The following is an 18,405-nucleotide window of genomic DNA, read 5'->3' as shown; positions in this document are numbered from 1 at the left end:
AAGGCAGATCCAAAGAATTGACCACTGCATTAAAAAGGTCCAAATGTGGCTAAGATGTGGTAATGGTGAGATAGCAACTGCATTTCTGTAGAATTATTGAATTGCTGATCTTGATTGCATTTGCAACCTTTTTTAGTCTCTCAGTAGAATAATACTTGAAAGCTATAGTAAAGTATTCATTGCCTTAAAAGACTTAGTGTTGTCTGCCATTGAGCCACCTTAAAAATCCTTTTTTTTTTCTTGCTGTTTCTTTTAATCCTGTGCAAAGGAATGGACTGTATTCACCAAAATTATCAATGAAGATTGCACTATTAGGTGTAACTTACTGGTCTATGTTTTGGCTGTGGAGTTGCTCGTGATGCTGTATGCTAACAACAGGCTGACATTTCCAGCAGAACTCCTTGTTCCAATAACTGTAAATGGTGTGTTGCAGGTCACACTATCATAAAGCAAATACCTGCTGCCTGCGTTGGAATTTTATTTATTGGTCAATTTAACATACTGCCCTGTGACAAGAAGGTTATTGACACTGGTTTGGATTTTTAAAGTATGTTTTTATCTAGAAACAGATTTGACTATTAAAGTGTTTGGGAGACTGATTCAAATTCTGCCAAGGGGCTGATTTAGCTACTTGCTTCTCAAACCTGGCCTTCCCCCACATGCAAGATGTGAGTAATTATGTGCTCTGGGCTAAATAGGTGCTCTCTCACTGTGGACTGACTGAAATCAGTCCAGCCACACTGATTTCAGGGGTGCCACTGTAAAGCTTTATGATGGAAGGATGGCAGGGAAATGAAACAATGCTAAGGCTTTAGTTTGATGGTGCTGGTATTGGCTGTGAAAGCAGCCCTAGCATCAAGCTCTTTGCCCTTGGCTTTCCTCTGTTTTCTTAAACTGTCTTTGATGTTTTTTGATCATCTGTGCACTAGCAAATCCATACGTTTGTACTCTGTATAAACGTAAAGCAAATGGAGAAGTTTTTATAGAAGGTCATTAATGGGATAATTGCACTGAGCATTAATTTTTAATGTATATTGGTAAATATGGATTAACCTTTTGGCAATCTGTGTGCATTCATCCAAAGCAATGGAAAATACCCCCAATACTGCCTTGAACATTGTAAGGGGCAATAGCTCCTCAGGCCCCTGGTGGCCTTAATTCAGGGCTGAGGACTGTAGTTTCTGTTTCATTTGCATGAAAATGAAATCTTATGGTATTTTTGGTCTTTATCCCTTTATCCACATTTTTCTCTGAAATGGTGCGTGGCAGCTGAATCTGTATCTTTTCTGTGCAGACACTGCCTATTCATTACTAATATTCAGTGGAGACACACACGTACTCTGACAACAAAATGCAGGGCTGATATCAAGCCGTGCAACATCTGCTAAATTCACATGGGGAAAAGGAATATGAAAACAAATACACAAGGGCACAGCTACTGAGATGGTAAATATTGTTTTTTCCATGCCACACCCAAACCAAAAATAGAGACAGAGGGGCCCTTAACAAAGCTTTATCCAGGTTCCTGACAGCTGACTGCTTGTTTTCCACTGAGTTATAAGTGAAGAAGACTGCCAGTTTACTTCAAAAGCATGAATTAACCTAAGACTTATGCTTTTACTATGAGTAGATCAGAAGTAGAGGAGAAGAATAGCTCCATGGAAATTTGTAGTGTTAAGATCACATAAATGCAGTTGCTATTAAGTTTGCTCACCATAGAGGAGTAAGAGTGAATAACACTTCTTTTTGAGGAAATAAACTGCCTGTAATGTGGTGGAGCAGCATGGATTCACAGCTGGGCAAGAGGAGCAGCAGGCAAGGGAGCCCAGGCTGGCTGTGGGCTGCAGCCCCAGGACTGGGAGGTGCCTTGGCATGATGGACCTGGGTTTTGGTGGGGTGTCCTTCTGCACAGCTGGGCTGTAGGAGGGAGCACACAGCCCAGAAGAGAGAGGAGGAACTTGCTGGGTGAGTGTGTCGGGGCATAGGTAGTTTTTCTGCATCCTAGGCTGTTGCACAAAGCTCAGGTGCTTGATAAGGTAGATAAAGCTGGGCACTCCCAAATCTACTGCTGATAAAACAGTGTTTCAAAGTGGCTGTGGGATGAAGGGGGAAGTGAGTGTAAGAAATACGTTCCAGTCAATAAATACAGTCATTGCAATAAATTCAGTGGGGAGGGTAGGTAGTCAGGGAAGGAACAGACCCATAGTCTTGAGGGGTCCTCAGGACTGTGGAAATGTGGCTCCATATGGCTCATTTGGGTCACTCCCTGCCTCTCCTGCCTGAAAGCTGCTGTCAGAGACTCTGTATCAGGGTGTATTGTAAGAGGACATTAATGCCAACCTGCCTGGGCAAAGTGCCTTAACATCCAGATGCACGTGTCCTGAGCATGGGAGATTGGATGTGAAATAATCTATTTTGGTATGGTCTGGAGAGCTTCTGTCCAGCACAGGCAAACCCATAGTGCTGCCATGCTGTTTCTGCTGGCAACAATGTGCTGGGTAGTGCTGGCACCGCTTGCATCAGGTTATTTCTTTTTCTCCTGTCCTCTGTCGGCAGTGTGAAGATTTGATACTGTTCCCACTGGAGGCAGTGTGAAAAGTTCACAGGTTGGACTTCACACTGAAAGGGTTTTCAGTCACTGGGTGTGTGTTATTCTTAAATGAGATACACTTGTCCTCGTTACTCAGCCCTTTCTGAAAAGCAGATTACCTGTAATAGCAAGGCATTGGACCTTGTTTGCATAAAATCACACAATTAACTGCTCTTTAATGGAAATACACAAATTATTAAATAGTTGGGAAGTGATGCAAAGTTGGCCCAAGCCCAGCTGGTAGCATTCAAAAGAGTAAGCCCCAAGGAGATGGCTTACTCCTCCTTGCTATCCTAAATGGAAAAGTAACTTATGTGAATTAATAATAGAGTATTCAACCAGAAATATTTTTCTAACCAGAAAGCATCTGTGGCTTTGCAGCAAACATCTGTGATTAAAGTGAAAAATAAAAATTAAACAAACTTGTATAAAAATGGTGGACAGAAAAAAGTCACACAGAAAAAGAAAACTTTTGCCTTTTTCTTCCCTGCTGTGAGTGATTAAATGTTTAGTTTCCAAGCAATGTATTCAGTTCTTAATAAAATTTTAAAGTTCTTCCATATGTCTAAGTGAAAGTGACTTAGAGGAGAACTCACAGGAAAATTGCTGCCTTTTTTTTCCTGTTTACAGCAATCCCTTTTGACCTTTCTACTGAAACTCATTTATTTTGTCCATTTTGATATCAAATATTCAGTAAGTAAAACTGCATTGTGTTTTATACCTGTTCTCCTTAGCAATACATCCTGCTTGCCAGCACTTTTCTGTAGCTCAGCAAAAATCAATGATTTTCATGCACCATTGCTTGGGTGTGAAGTTTTGACATTGCTTCTCTAGCATGATCAGGTGCTAAATGAGGTGCTCCTGGTTAAGGAGCAGTGGGGATTTGGCCACCTGCTCTGGTTAGCCACACCCTCCGCATCACAACTTTGTTTTGTGGAGGTCATGGGCATACTCTGCCAACAGGTGACCATATATAATCCTCAGAAAAACAGATCCGAAGGAGAAATTGTAAATTCCAAACAAATATTTATGGCCTGACTACATTTCATAATGTTTTAGTGGATTGAGTCCCTCCCACCTTAAGTCTAGTGAAACAGTATCGGTGGAAGATGTAGACAATGCTGAGGCCATGTTTAATTGGATACTGTGCAAACATAGCAAAAGACCATCCCTTCCTGAAAGATGTGAATAAAGGCTTTCCTTGGCTTTCATTCAGTGAAGTCTGAGAGCAAATACTTTTAGCAAGTTTGTTTCCTTGAGCTCAGGTACAAACAACAGTGCGGTTAGAGAAGGGCCTCAACACTCGGAAATGTTTACCTTGCACAGTGACCACTTTTAACCAGGCTTTCCAAGGAAGGAGGCCACGGTTCCCTTCACTTGAAGCTTTTGCTCTGTCTTCCCACCTACCTAGAACTGTGCAAAAATCATCAGGTTGATGATTTTTGATATTAGCCTTAAATCTAGTACAGGTTCCCTGAGATCTGTGAGCTTTTTGAAAGATTTGAATTGGCTTTTGACTAATGCTTGTCATAGCTCTGGTTTTGGGGTACAGACGAAATTATTCCAAACTTCTGGTAGTGTTTTCATTTTTATGTTTGCTTGACTTCTCTAAAACTCAAGAGAAAAGTTCTCCTTTAGGTTTCCTATTGTCTCAGTTTCCAGGAACTTCTCTCTTTTTTTTTGGTTGTGAGCAGGAAGTATTTGATTTGTGTGGCTTCCCTACGAAACAACACTAGATTTAATTCTACATTGATGTGACAAAGCAAGAGAATAGGTTGGTTTGTTTCATCAGAAAAAAAGAAGAGCAATACAAATTTCTTTACTAGATGTAAAATTGTGGGTATAAGAAAATCTGAACTACGAGTACTAGCTAGCAAACATCTCATTTATATTCCTTTCTTTAGGAAAGGAGTAAATGCTCCCTCTCATTCAATGGCCACCTTTCTGGTCACAGAGTAATAGTGTGCATTTTACCTTCCACCCTACAAAGACACTCTGTGTAATTAACATTCAACAAATTTAACTCCTGAGCTACTAAGAGCTGGTTTACCATGACACACCCAATTTGTACAAATATTTCTTAGAAGAGACTGGCCATGGCAGGCTTTCTTGGTGTTTCAGGTGCAATGTTCCTCCTTGGTGAAAGCCTGTGGTTGGCTGTTTTTTGGGAGCTGGTGTGTTCCTCACTCCCCTGAGATTTAAATGTAGTTTAGCAAATAAGCCCCTTATCTATAAGAGTTTCTAAATAGATTTTTGTAAGTAATATAAGTTCAGAGGTCAGTTATAGTAAATTCAGAAGAGTTCTTTGAAGTGTAGTGGCTTATTGCTACGCTCCCACCAGCACAGCTGTGAGCGACTCTGTCAGGAGGCTGGTACAATCAGTTTGATAAAAAGATACTTGATGTCTCAGGCTGATCTAGGCTGATCATACTTGGATCTTGGCCCTCCTCAGCTTAAGACCTACTATGTTTCAAGGTGGGCATTCTGAAAGTGAATGACAATTTTTTGAAGTGCCACTGGTAAACTTGTTTGGACTCAAATTTATTTTAAATACTGGTAATGACAAAACTATTTTTTTTCCCCTGAAGAAAGTTAAGAGCTTATTGAAGCAGTTGCTTCAGGTATAATTATTTTCTACTTCTTTTAGTGTCTCCCAGCATTATGTGTGAAGAAGAAAAAGAGATGTGTTTTATAGAATAAACTGCGAAAAAATTACATTGTCTGCAATCACCACCCAATCACTGTAGGAGCAAAACAATAAACATTGCCTGCTGCTTTTGTGCAGTGGGAATCCTTAGGGAATGGAAATCTTACAATGCATTAGAGATCTTTTAGTAAATTTAGATTCTGTAGCTCTATAGAATGTAGTCTTTAACTGAATTCCTATAAAGAGATTAAAATGCTGAGTATTTAAAACATTGTCTGAAAACAATTACAGTTTAAAGAAAAATCATGATGAGAAAAAGATCTTTGTGGTGAAAATGCTAATGCTCTACACTGGAAAACTCCTTCAGCACTAGTAAAAAAAAATGAACTCCTGCAATATTGCCAGCAATTGTAAGTGAAACCTTATCATTCCATGTGAAAACTGATATGCTTTAATGCAATTTAAATTCTTGATTTAAATAAACTGATTTTAACTGTCTTTCCTCTAAGTCCGTATTTTGTAATTTTTTTTCTCCTTTTATGGAGCACTGTTGTATTCCCCATCTGCTTTTCATTTGCTTTTGCAAGATTTTATTTTTAAATGTACCAAATTCTAGGTACATTCTAAGTACAATTCTAAGTACAGTGAGGAAGCCGAATCCATTAAAATACACTTTGATTTGAGTGACTGAAACAATGTGCAATTCATGGTATAAGTAAAGTCAGAAGAGTTCTAAATCCCTTCATTTCAGACATCAAAGACATATTAACTCCCCCTTTGCCCCACATACTCCAACACAACCCTTTCAATAACTAAGAAATCTTCAAAAATATTACTTCTTAAATAGAGTTGGCTTAAAAATTGTTTTGTTTGGATTTCCACTGAGCCAACTGTGTTTCTGATTGTAAAAACAATACTACTCTACAACAGGTGGAACAAATGAGAACAGATATTTTCAGGATAAATCTCTTAGGGTATTTTGAAAGGTGCAAAAGAAATAGAGTGCAAAATATGTCTTATAAACAATTTCTCTAGAAAGCACAATGTTACAAGTTTAAAGGAAGAACTTTTCCTACCTGCAGGTTTTGTGTGGATCAGGAAGTGTAGCTTTTTCTGATTACAATCTTCCATGGCTTAGCTTGGCTTCTGCATTTGAATGTTAAATATGTAAGAATGCCTTGTTTAGCTTGGGAGTTTGCATGACCTCTTAATGAGACACTGTAGTTAGTGTCATTGGGTATTAAGGCATCATGTGACTGTAGATGAAAATAAAATCCTTCAAAGTTTGCATTTAATACTTCCTAGAATCTGTAACCCTTTACCTGCAGGCTGAATAAAAGCCTGATAGAGCTCACCATTTTAGTGTCAGGGTTATAAAAAAGAAGTAGAAGAACACGTGCCAAATAATTCCTTTCCTTGGAGGCAGTCACAACTACCACAACAAAGTCCGAGCCCGTCAGTGTATTCATGCTACCATTTGCATATTCTTAAAGTTAAATCTCCCCATATCACAAACAGTGCTGGAGGGATTTGGCAGCAAGTTCCTCTCTTACATGTTGGCTGGCAGTGTTTATTCCCCGCTATTTTGGGTGATTCTCTACGGAGAAACTCAGCTCTAAGGTATATTTGCAGGCATCACGTCACATTTACCTGTGAAAGCTGCTGACTTTCCTGGAATCATTTTGATTTGAGTGTGGTGCTTCCAAAAGTGATACAGAAGGTGTTCTACTGCCACAGCCCAGTTAAGAGAGTGTCCCCTGTGCAGGAGGAGAGTTTTAACTTAAGCACGGAACTGGGTCAGGTGTGACCTTTAATATATATCAATGTACCTGGAATTTAAAAAATGCCTCCCGGAAAGAACAGGCTCTAAGATTGCGTCACCTGACTGCCTGTGTCACAGCCGGGGGGTGCCGAGCAGGGCTAACAGATCCTTCTTGATAGTACTTTGGAAATGTTCAGCTAAATCCCTTCTTTGTTGCCTTTTTTTTTTTTTTTGAGGTGTTAAGCCTCATGGAAGCAGTTGTATGAGATTTGGCTGCTATATTGAGTAGGTTTGCTGTTCTCACTCTAAATAATGCTGGATTTATGGTTGCCTCCCTGCTTTGCAGGGGTTGCATCCTTGCTTTCCCCAGAAGGATGGCATGCTTCCCCTCATATCTGCTCTGAGCTGGAACTGAGACTGTCAAACTCGTGTCAGCAGTGGGCTGGGGAAGGCAGGCAGGTCCCGTGCCTGGGAGCAGGGACTCAGATGCGCTGCCTGGCTCAGCCCCCTACTGCAGGAGCCAGCACACACGGGGAGTGAAACGTCGGATGCCAGCAAAGAAATTAATAAAAGCTGCTTTGGATATGGTTATTTTAAGTAGAGGGCTATGTCATAACGTAAAGACCAAGTATCGTTTACAGGCTGTGAGCTGCAAAGCTCTGCAACAGCTCTTTGGCAAATTTTAAATTTTTTTCTTCTGCAAACAATTAGTGTTAGCTGAAAATGGACTTCAAAAGCCAGGAAGTTTCTTAGTACAAAACTGTCACTAAACTCTCGAAAGGCTCTCTGGTCAGTAAGTGAAGAATTGTTATCCCCAAATTGTGAGAGGAGGTGAGGGAGGTAGGAGATGCAAACAGTTTGGGGCTACCTCTGCAGCATGGAGTCTGATGCTGCGTGTAGCCCTGTGCACAGCGTGTGTTTGTACCCTGCCAAGCCGGAGCTAACCCCCATGGGCCAGCTCGGCCGTATTTTGCCTGTGGTATTTTGCCATTGTGCTCGTGGCTGCTGGGCTAATGAGGTGGGCTAATAGGCTGAGAAATGTCCCAGTTGAAAAGCTGAGTTGTAAGCAAGGAGGCCACTGGAAGCAACTTCGGGGAGGCTGCCTCCCCTCTTCTCCTGATACTTGGCCTCCTTCTCAGAGCTTTTCCATGGGTACTGTATTTTTTGTTGTTCCTCAGACTGTTCATTCTCGTGATTTCTCAAACCCACATCCAGTATTTCTGCAATAATAAAGTTCTGCCCTAGCCCCTGCAATCCCAAGTGTGCTGTGCTCCTGAAAGCTAACGTTTTCTATGAGTATGTGCAAACTGCTGGGATCTTTTTGGGATGATTGCCCGACAGGTTTTCACAGATGTGTCCTGCAGGAAATGATCACTTGTCTCACCAATCCACAGTCCTCGTTCAAAAACACGGGTGTGACAACATTTTTTTCAAAGGAAAAGTATTTGAGACATTCAGCCTGCAGAAATACTCTTTTTCCTTTAATCTCATTCTTGTATCTATTTTGGCTGAAATTTTCTGGAGAATGTTCCTGCTGAGATATAAGGCTGCCTTGAAAAATTGCAGCCTAAAAGGTTAACTTTGTGCCTTCATATACTATTGTCAACATGATATTACAGTGGGACATGCTGGGCAATTTACTAACAGGCAATTGTATAACATAGACAAATGGCAGCAAACTACCCTGTTCTGTTTTCATCTGTGCTACACCATCTGGATTTTTGCAATTCTGTGTATTTCACTTTAAATATGCTGAATAGATCTATTTCAGTCTAGAAGCTTTCTCACATCCACTGAAATGCACATGGAATCAGACATTTATGGTAGAAAAGCAGGCAGATGATTTTATTTATACAGTATTGTGTGGTGAAAGCTCTGACAGTGGGAACATGTGAACAAAAATCCATTTTTGTATATTCACTGCTGAGGCTGGAGAGGAGATCAGTGAGCTGCCAAAAGGGCAGGTGCTGCAGGTGGAGAGTGTATCAAGGCTGGGAACATGTCAGGGGCTTTGCTGAGGATGGGGGCATCACTCACCCTGGTAAGCAAGAGCTGCATAGGCCTGGGATGATGGGACAGTGGAGGCAGGGAGAAGGGCTTGGTAGGGGCAGATTTTAAAGTCACTTTGGGAACCATCTGTGATTTTAAGAGCATGTTATGCTGGACTGGACATGTTGGAGGAACATTCCCTCACACTCTTCTGGTTATTGGCCTGGGTTTTCGAGTGAATTGAGCACTGCTTAGCTTGTCCTTGATAGTGAAAGGCCCTTTTTCACAGAGGGGTGGTGGTGCAAGCTTCCCCTTCTGGAGAAGCACATGATAAAATGCTTTGGGGAGGCTGGAAAGGCAAACCACAGGAGAAAATGTAGCTCACTACTCTCCCTGCACCCATGCGGTGACCCAGGAAGAGATATGAGCAATGTCCACAGCAGGGTACAAGAACTTGAAGGAGGTCATATTTGTAGCCTAAAGGCTTCATAGGGATTCTTAGTAACAAATCCTTGCTAATGAAACCCATCCAAAGGCCCTAGTCCATATTTGGATGATTACATAATCAATTTTATGGTTATATGAAAAATAATGTGCAAAAAAGTAAGATATCTTTGGTTTTATAATTAGGAGAAATAAAATTAGTCTGTCCTTTTGCAATATTAATAGTTATATTAAATCAGGTTTTTTTAATCTTTAATCAACAAAATAAAACAATGCAGATTGTTGTTAATAGCCTAATAGTAGTGCCCCAAAGGACTGACTTTATGATGTATCATACAGACACACATATAGTTTTTGACAAAGGGCAAACTCTCAGGATTTTAAGCTGAAACAGTACACTCTGGATATGAACACTATTTTAGCAATCAATATTTGCTTTAAATTCTCTTTACAAGATGACTAAAACTTCTGTTTCCACAGGTAGAGGGCTTGAGTCTGCAGCATGGAGAAATCAGGGCTGGGGAGCCACTGAAACCTGAATGCCCCCTGAATGCAGAGTTTTCCAGGCTACATGTTAACTCACATTCTGATGTTATCTGATAATAATGTGAAAAAAAGTCAAATGGCCACAGGCACTTTGAAATGAAGGCACGGGCCGTGCATTCCCCAGCTGTGGTGCAAAGGAAATGACTGATAAAAATATTTTTTCTAGCTGACCTCCGGCTTACCTTTGTCTGCCAAAGAATTTCCGGCTAATTCCGCTTTAAAGCTTTCTTGCAGCTACGGCCTATTCCTAGAATCTTCTGTGTCAGAAAACATGGACCCCGTCTGAGCCTGTTTATTGACGCACTTTATCTAAAAAAAAAAAAGAAAGCTTTGTACTAAATATGAAAATAGTGCTCCTTAACAGAAAATAAATTGCTCTATTCCTATGTAGGGCTAGAATAGCACTTAGTGTTTGGATGGCTCATTATTGGAGAAACTACTTAGTCTCCATACCTGTGGGTAGATATACTTGGGGACTGATTTGTGAGGGGCTATGGAGCACTCACTCTTGTAGTAGGAAGTATTTCGACATTGAGCAGCCTAATGCCATTCAGTAGCCTGTGCCTGCCTTTTAGGCTCAGCGTGAGGAATCTGACCCCTGAGAAATGGATTCAGAAAGCTGGAAAGCTGAATGAGATAGGTTAGGCACATGATGTAATTCTTGGCGATGTCTGATGAGGGACTAAGAGTTGGACTCGATGGTCCCTTGTGGGTCCCTTTGAACTCAGCATATTCTGTGGTTCCATTATTATTCTATACTTCATTGCCCCCCAAAGTTAGCCACTCTCTTGGCAGATACGAGATGTATTTTACTCTTCCAAGATAATGAAAGCACTAACTTTCCAATTTTAATGGCCAGTCTTCGTGAACGAAGATTTGGGGAAAGGTCTTTTTACCTTTCCAGCCTGCGCAATGGATTTTTTAGGTGAGACACAGCCTGCGCTGAACTGAGCCCACCCTTTAATCCTAAGGTTCATCTGCCGGGGCCAAGCAAGCTTGGACAATGGCAGTGAAGTCCTCAGGACGTAGGTTTGTTTAGAGTGACCTTCTCATAGATCGATGGCCTTACAGGGCTAATGGGCTCCATCTGCCCGGGGGACTGGCTGGGATTCGAACCTGGGTCGCAGAGGTGAGAGTCCTGCATGCTAACCACTAGGCCACCAGGGGTCCCCTAACTTTCCAATATTACACAGGTTATGCACAAGGAGTTCAAGGCTGAAATGTGTGAGTTATGCACTGCGTTTGAAAGAAGGTGGAAGTTGTTTACCTTCAGGACAGGATCCTGGGAGCCATGGTTCCCACAGGTCCATAGCTCCACAGGTCCGAAGAGAAGTGGATTTCAGGTGCTCCTCTCTCTTCTGTGCTTTGTCCTGGGTAGTTTACACAAGCCTTCATGTCTGCTGACTTGCATACCAGCAGTATGCAATCTAGTCATAAACACCACCTAAGTATGGTATTTTTTTGGCAAATCTCATTGGGTTTTTTGAATGCTTGATTTAGTCAAGTGACAGGGGAAAATACTGAAATTTTTCCTTATGAATATACTCAGAAATTATTTAAATACAGGCCAAAGGGAGCTGCAAAGGCCTTGTGTCTCTCTGCCAGAGTGAAATTTCCCTGAAATTAAGGGACATGTACAAGTCTGCTTCCATAGTTTATTAGTACAAACAATGCATACACAAGACTTTATATTGTCTGAAGACTGCAATAGATTTCTAATTTAACAACTTTGTAACAAAATTTAACTAAATTTGACATTTATGAAAATATAAATCTCTGATTGGGTAGGTTTTCCCAACAATACAAAGTTTACATAAAAACATTCAATATGATCTATTAGTTGCAAACAAGTTAGGAAAAATCATTCAAGTCACTTAATATACTATATTGGCTTTTACACTGAACATTCACACACTACATTAAATTCTAGCTTAGCATTCATTTCTTGGAAATCTGTGACATGGGGTTCTGATTTTAAAAATAAAATTATTCTGTTGAAATAATTTGAAAATATATCCACAGATGTGCCATCTTTAAGATATGTAAGGAGGGGAAAATTTTCTTATCCTTTCAGATGTTGTCCAATATATGTTTTTACTTGAGAAAATGTAAATTTTTTTACAGCATTTGTCGTTATTTCACAATTTCTTCCTTGAAACGGTAAAACTGTACAAAAGGCTCAAAACAGTTCTAAAGCAGAAAGTGAAGCTTGTACATATGTGGAAGTAAGAAAAACTCATTACAAACTGGACCAGTAAAGGACCTTTAAACAGCCTTTATGTGTAGTGGAGGATTTCACCACATATACTGAGTCCCAGAGTGTTTGGTCATTTGATCTGTATTTATCATGGGAAAGAACAAAAATGATAGTAAGGCAAATGTTATAAGGATTAATACATGGCAGATCTGAAAACTATTAAGATTACTTTAGGGATATAGGAGATACTTTAGACTTTCTTACAACAAAACAGATAGCAACCTTTTAACATAAAGAAATTAATGTGTTTAACTGTTCATCTGTAACGCTCTTTGTCTTTGAAAAATTTTCATTATGACCTGACTAATACACACTATGAAGACAAAAAATTTCCCCAAACCAAAAATAAAACCCCAATCCCTATACTTCTTTTACAACTTATGTTTTTTATCATTTTATCACAATACAGAAATCTGAAATCCCTGCATGCAGTTAAAAAAAAAAAAAAGCTTTCAGCCCATTCATTAAGGTGAAACAAATACTTGTTGCCTCACATGGTGACATGTTTGCAGCTGACTGGCACCTACTCCATTCAACTCAAAGAATAATCCCAATTAAAAAGAAAAATCAAATAAGTATTTTTAAAATGATGATGGAATGTATCAAGTGTTCCAGGTTGGCAGGTGACATCTTGTCATCGCACCATCAAGCAGAAAAACGCATTTTTGCAAGTGGTTATAAAGCCGACTGTTAGCTGTAGACCCATCTAGGTGACTTGGAATATAAAACAGTGGTCTGACTCTTCTCACCAATCATGTGGAGGTTTAGTTCTAGTTAAAACAGTCTGTCAAACCCAAATGTGATCACCTGACTTCTGTAATAGCATAACAATTTTGATAGTATTGCTAGAAATTTTTAATCAAGGCCCTGGTGAAATTCTGGACTGAACCTTGTATTCCGAAATTAAAAAAAACCCTGCAGCCCATTTATATTTACTTTTATGTTTACATAAGTGTAAGACAGAAAAAAACCAGCTGGTCTGCCCTCTGCTGTTTCTATCTGTCTTCCAAGAAACACACTGATTTTTACATGAATTCAGAAAACATACCTATGCAAGTATACTATTCAGATAAGCCCATCCAGATGGTTAGTCAGTTGTCAGAGGCAAAACTGTGTCCTCTGCAATCTATGGCTGAGCACACTTTCTCATAGCAATAGTTGTGTTTTTTGGTTGGTGTTGCTTCACTCACCTCAGGCTCTATAACTGTAATGGGGCTATCCCTTGCAAATACTTCTGTTGATTCCCTCCAAATGCAGTCTGCAGCTGCTTTGAAGCTATAATTGTGACATTTTGGCCTAATCACTTGTGTTGTGTTATTGAAAATCTGACGGCTGTTTGAAGTAGCGATTTTGATTTTCAGTGCAGCATCAACTCGATCCACTACAGTGTAAGTACCTATACTTCCATCATCAAATCCAATAATAATGTTTAAATGTCTCTGTGAGAGTGTAAGAAAAGTGGGAGTTTTATAAAGAGAACAGGCACCAATGTTTTTGCCATCAGCCAGCCTCATTACAATTAAGCTGGAGACCGCACCATTATCATCATCTTCCTCACCACGACAACAAATGTATACAAGGTAGCGGCCATCACGAGACAGCCTCTGCCGCCAGATGACACCTGGAGCGTGAACCACACGAAGTTTTCCACTGTATAAATCAAGCACATTGATGTTCTCATCACCACGCGTTATAATTCCTAGCTTCCCATTTGGAGATATTTCAAAGTCTTCCAATTTTTTTAAGAAATTGGTAGGCAATTGTACACGCTTGCAGATGACTTCTTCTGTTAAGCTCCAGATATTCACGGTTTCAGTAGATGTTATAAATACTATAATATCTGGGCAGTCTGGTATCAACTTAATATCCACAATGCTTGCACCATCATCACAGCAAAACTTCTTTGTTATGCTGCCTGTCCAGAGACTCACAGCCAAGACTTTGTTCTTTGCCATTCCGACTACGAATGTATTTGCAGTTGTTATAAATGCATTCTGTAAGGCAACTAAAATATTGCAAACTCTATGTCCTGTGGCCAGTCGCCAAACTCTGGATGCATTTTGCTCACAGAGAGAGACTACAAATTGATCATTATGAGTAATCATTAGTTCTGAGATTTTTTGTCCATTAATGCGGAAGATATTTTCACCACTAACAGTGTGCCATACATACTGACTGCATTTGTCATCTGATGTAACCATTATCTCTCCAGAAGAGGTCAGCACGCAGTTTTCAACAATACCTTCATGCTTGAACACAGCTTCAATGAATCCGGTGCTGAAGTTCCACTTATGGACAGAATCTGATCCATCCAATGTGTATATTAATTCACCTCTGGCTGGCAACACCAGCCTTTGGATAGGCTTGCCAGATTTGTCAATATTGGACATAGCAGTTATGATGTCTATATCCCAAATAGAAAGGACACCACTGGTGGATAAGGATAGCAGCATGTTATGATGATTCGATTTAATTAGCCTGACTATAGTTCCTGAGATTTCCTGTAAGCTTGCCATACACTGTCCCGTATCTCTTCTCCAAACAAAAATGGCTGAGGTATTTTCCATTGAAGCAATTATACAGTTGCTATTTTTGGACAACACGGCAGATATAAAACGCTCATTGTGTTTAGCTCTAAACTTTTCAGCCACCTTCCACACACGAGTGTCAAGAAGTTCAATGCTGAGAGCCTTACAAATTAAAATTGCACTTTGGTCTTCAGAAAGCTCTATGCTGACAACTTCACTGTCTTCCCTTCTACAGTCAAAGTCATCTGTAAGCTGCGGATTTGCAATCTCCTCCATATTCCAAACAGAGAGGCTACCCTCATTGTCCACCATCACCATTTCTTGGGCTGTGTCCAGAATGAGAAGGAATTTCACAAACCCACTTGAAAATTCAGAGGTCACGGTGGTCAGCTTCTCTCCGCTGCCCAAGTGAAAAATGGTTGCAGTGTTCAAATACTGTCCACAGAATGCATAAACTCCATCTGGAGAACACTGCACACAGGTCACTTCGTACCAGCAGTGGAAGTGATAGAGAGGCCAGCCATAAAGCAGATCTATTACCGTAACATCTTTGCTGGCCTCCAGCCAAGCAAGTGCATGGTTGACTGATAATGTAAATCCATTTATAAAAGTGGAGCCCCCCCCAATTCCACAATGTTTTGATCCCTTAATTTCCACCTCAGACAGAAGACAGGAATTTATGTTATCATATATCAAAAGAGTGTTGTTTGTTGTAGCCACTACAAGATACTTTTCATCACTAGTGAGCTTCATCCCTAAGATAACGGATGGAGCTGTTGTAATTTGCCTTAGTAACTGGCGGGTCTCTACATCCCAAGTGCTAATGGAGCCATTTTCTAAAGCAGCAATAATTGTGCTGGGATTAAATGTAGGCAAAATCTCAGTGACATGCATGCAGCTGGATGACAATGGCAGGCGCTCAGGGCTGTAAGTGACATCCATGGAAGAATGCAAAGGGACGATAGAGCAGTACTTGGGTCCATCCTTGTCACATTCTAGGAGGAGATGTCGGAGTTTGGGCAATGAACTTACGACTGGGAGAAGCCTCTGCTGCAATTCAGCAGAGAGTGAACCTGGGTATTTTACTACTTTGAACTTTATACTGCGGAGGGTACTGGCCAGAAATTTCAGCTCCTTTTCTTGAGAGTAGGTGTAAGCCAGTTCTATGTCAGAAAGTGCTTTATCGAACTGCCCTATTCTAATCATGGTGTACAGCCAGCTGAAGTTCATAATGACTCCATACAGAAGATCATCAGTTCTTCCACATCTTGTCAAGTGATGAATAAGCTCTGTCATTTTTCTGTGATTGATAAAAAAGATATCAGGTTCTAATGGATTACACTGAAAGACCCATGGCTGATCTGGTGCCTGCCTGTCAAAAGCAGTCTGATCCATGCAATGCTTTTCATCCTCGTTCAGGCCTCTACTGTCATGGTCAGGACAGCCACTCAGATATTGATCATTGCTGTAAAAAGGTTTTCTTCGTCCACCAGACCAAACACCAAGGAAATACTCTGCCATGACTGTGTGCATTTCACGCAAGTCTTCTTCATTGTGCAGGTACAATTTCTGGGCAATTAGTTGCAAGTGTCTATTTGCCCAAAGAAGCAGTGTTACATTTTTCACCTGTCGCTCTATTAAGTATCCTTGTAAGCCCTCCTTAAGCCTTGCAATATATATATATGGAATTCTCAATGGATTACTGTCTCTGACACTCTCATTCAGTTCATACATAACACTGTTGTCAAGGGCTAAAATATCTTCAAGTTCCATTTCACTCAGGCCAGATCTGGACATAGTAATGTAGCCAAGTGCTCTTGACAATAGTCTTGATCCACACTTGTTTTCCAGTGACCAAAACAACTGCTCTATGCTTTCATGGACAGTGACACAGAGGGAGGACTCATCCACATCCTTGTGTGATCTCCAGTTCCTGACCTCTCTGAAGGTTAAGTTCACAAACATAGGCAGTGTGCACTTGGAGAATGCCTGATTGACATAGATTTGTTGCCCTGATGTTACTTTTCTTTTAACTCGCAGCAGTTGATGTTTCAGTACTTGACTACACATCTTTCTGTCCCTTGCAGTCAATTCAATATAGTTGCTTTCTTCATGAATAAGGCACCTCAGTTTTTGCAAGATCCCATGCTTGTTTGGCAGTGTTGACAAAATTATCCGTACTGAGCGGGGAAGGTGAATGGGAAGCCACCAGAGCTTCCTACCATCATCACTATCTGTTAGCTGTTCTAGGGCATCAAATATTATAACCAGTGGCCTGTGAAATGAAGACTCATTCAAGAGATTTATGAACAAGTCCCGAAGGTCATGAATCTTTTTTGGGTAACTTTGTACGAGGCAACGGTAGTTGACTGCTAGTTGTTCACAAATGCTCTGAAGTATATTCTTCAGATCTGTACTTGTTTCAGTGGATCCCAAAAATCTTATAACTACCACAGGATCAGAATCTGGTCCCATCTCTTCTTGCAACCAGGAATAGGCCTAGAATATAGAGCATAATTTAGTTTATATCTCAGTGAAGCACAGTAACAGAGTTTATAAATAGTGATAGCCTATATATAAATAAATCACTTTAAAATATTACTAGTTGAATAAAAATGCTTTCACTTGCAGAGTTTGAGGTGAGTTGATTTACGTGCACTGAATGAAATTCAAAGCATATATCATCTTTTTTTAGCATAGGTAATATCTCAAAACACTAAGACTCAGATCCACAAAAAGTCTTATGTCAAAGGGGACGTGACTAGAATGAATCTAGTCCATGAATCCCAGGGTATTCTTGGCAAAATCTGTGTCACTTCAGAAAGTAAGTAGGTAGAGTGTCTTATAAATAAACTTCCTTAGACACCATGCAATGTCATCCTTGGTCAGCCTACCATCAGAACATGTTTAACACAGATTCCCAGCTGAATAAAAATGAATGTCACTAGAGGACAGGGATCAGAGTACAAGTTGCCCTTAACTAGCTGGTTACCTTAAACCCTGGCCCACAGAACTACACTCTGCCTTGGTGTATGTCTTTTGCTCTAAAACACTGCCACAAGGAGGAAAAAGTATTTGTCTTTTGGTTAGATCACTCTAAGCAAGTGAGGAATGTGGTTTTAAACCTTCCCCATTTGTGGAGGCTAACAAGCTCAGTTTTTTTACTTGCCACATCTTTTCACCACACTTTATGTTATTATAGAATTTTAAAAGAAAAGCATAAGCAGAGTCTCTAGGTTGACTTATGTACTCAGATCTGAAACAAGATCTTAATTTGCAAATCCCAATTTCATATACACAACTAATGTCACTCTATAGGAAGCATATATTGTAAAAAGTATTGTTCCCTTCTCTATTTCTTTCTGCCTGATATGGCTGTTTCCTCGCCCACTATGCTAAATTCTCTGACCACCCTGCAGGGAACTCAAAATTGTGACTCCCAGCTGAAGAATTAGGCTTAGAGATGCCAGCTTGGTCTTTTTCTGCATCTGGTCCACCCTGGCACAAAGTGTTTCATTCATTTCCCTGTAGTAATCAGCTCAATGACTTAAACAGCATATGTCAGATAAATAAGTACAGGTATTTTTGCAGATTATTTCAGATAGATTTGTAGCAAGTGTATTAGACTAATTCTGGAATAAT

At 40.2% G+C, this 18,405-nt stretch overlaps 2 protein-coding genes across 5 annotated transcripts in view; both read right to left on the bottom strand.

Annotated features, from left to right (window-relative positions):
* CUNH4orf19 (chromosome unknown C4orf19 homolog) overlaps positions 1 to 6,631 on the bottom strand; it is a 43,953-nt gene extending 37,322 nt beyond the window's left edge. For all 3 annotated transcript variants that reach the window (XM_027686402.1, XM_027686403.1, XM_027686404.1), the window contains exon 1: positions 6,314 to 6,631. The gene's annotated coding sequence lies outside the window, so the exon portion shown is untranslated. The remainder of the gene's footprint in view (positions 1 to 6,313) is intronic.
* A 4,990-nt stretch (positions 6,632 to 11,621) lies between these two features.
* Positions 11,622 to 18,405, bottom strand: part of NWD2 (NACHT and WD repeat domain containing 2) — a 53,280-nt gene continuing 46,496 nt past the window's right edge. For both annotated transcript variants that reach the window (XM_027686438.1, XM_027686439.1), the window contains one exon: positions 11,622 to 17,262. In XM_027686438.1, the coding sequence (XP_027542239.1) occupies positions 13,327 to 17,262 (3,936 nt within the window). In that variant the 3' untranslated portion in view covers positions 11,622 to 13,326. The remainder of the gene's footprint in view (positions 17,263 to 18,405) is intronic.

This window comes from Neopelma chrysocephalum, unplaced genomic scaffold, assembly GCF_003984885.1.
Source record: "Neopelma chrysocephalum unplaced genomic scaffold, ASM398488v2 Primary Assembly neopelma1_71, whole genome shotgun sequence".
NCBI lineage: Eukaryota > Metazoa > Chordata > Aves > Passeriformes > Pipridae > Neopelma > Neopelma chrysocephalum.
Note: the sequence above shows the minus strand (reverse complement) of the source record. Positions and strands in the feature narration are given on the sequence as shown.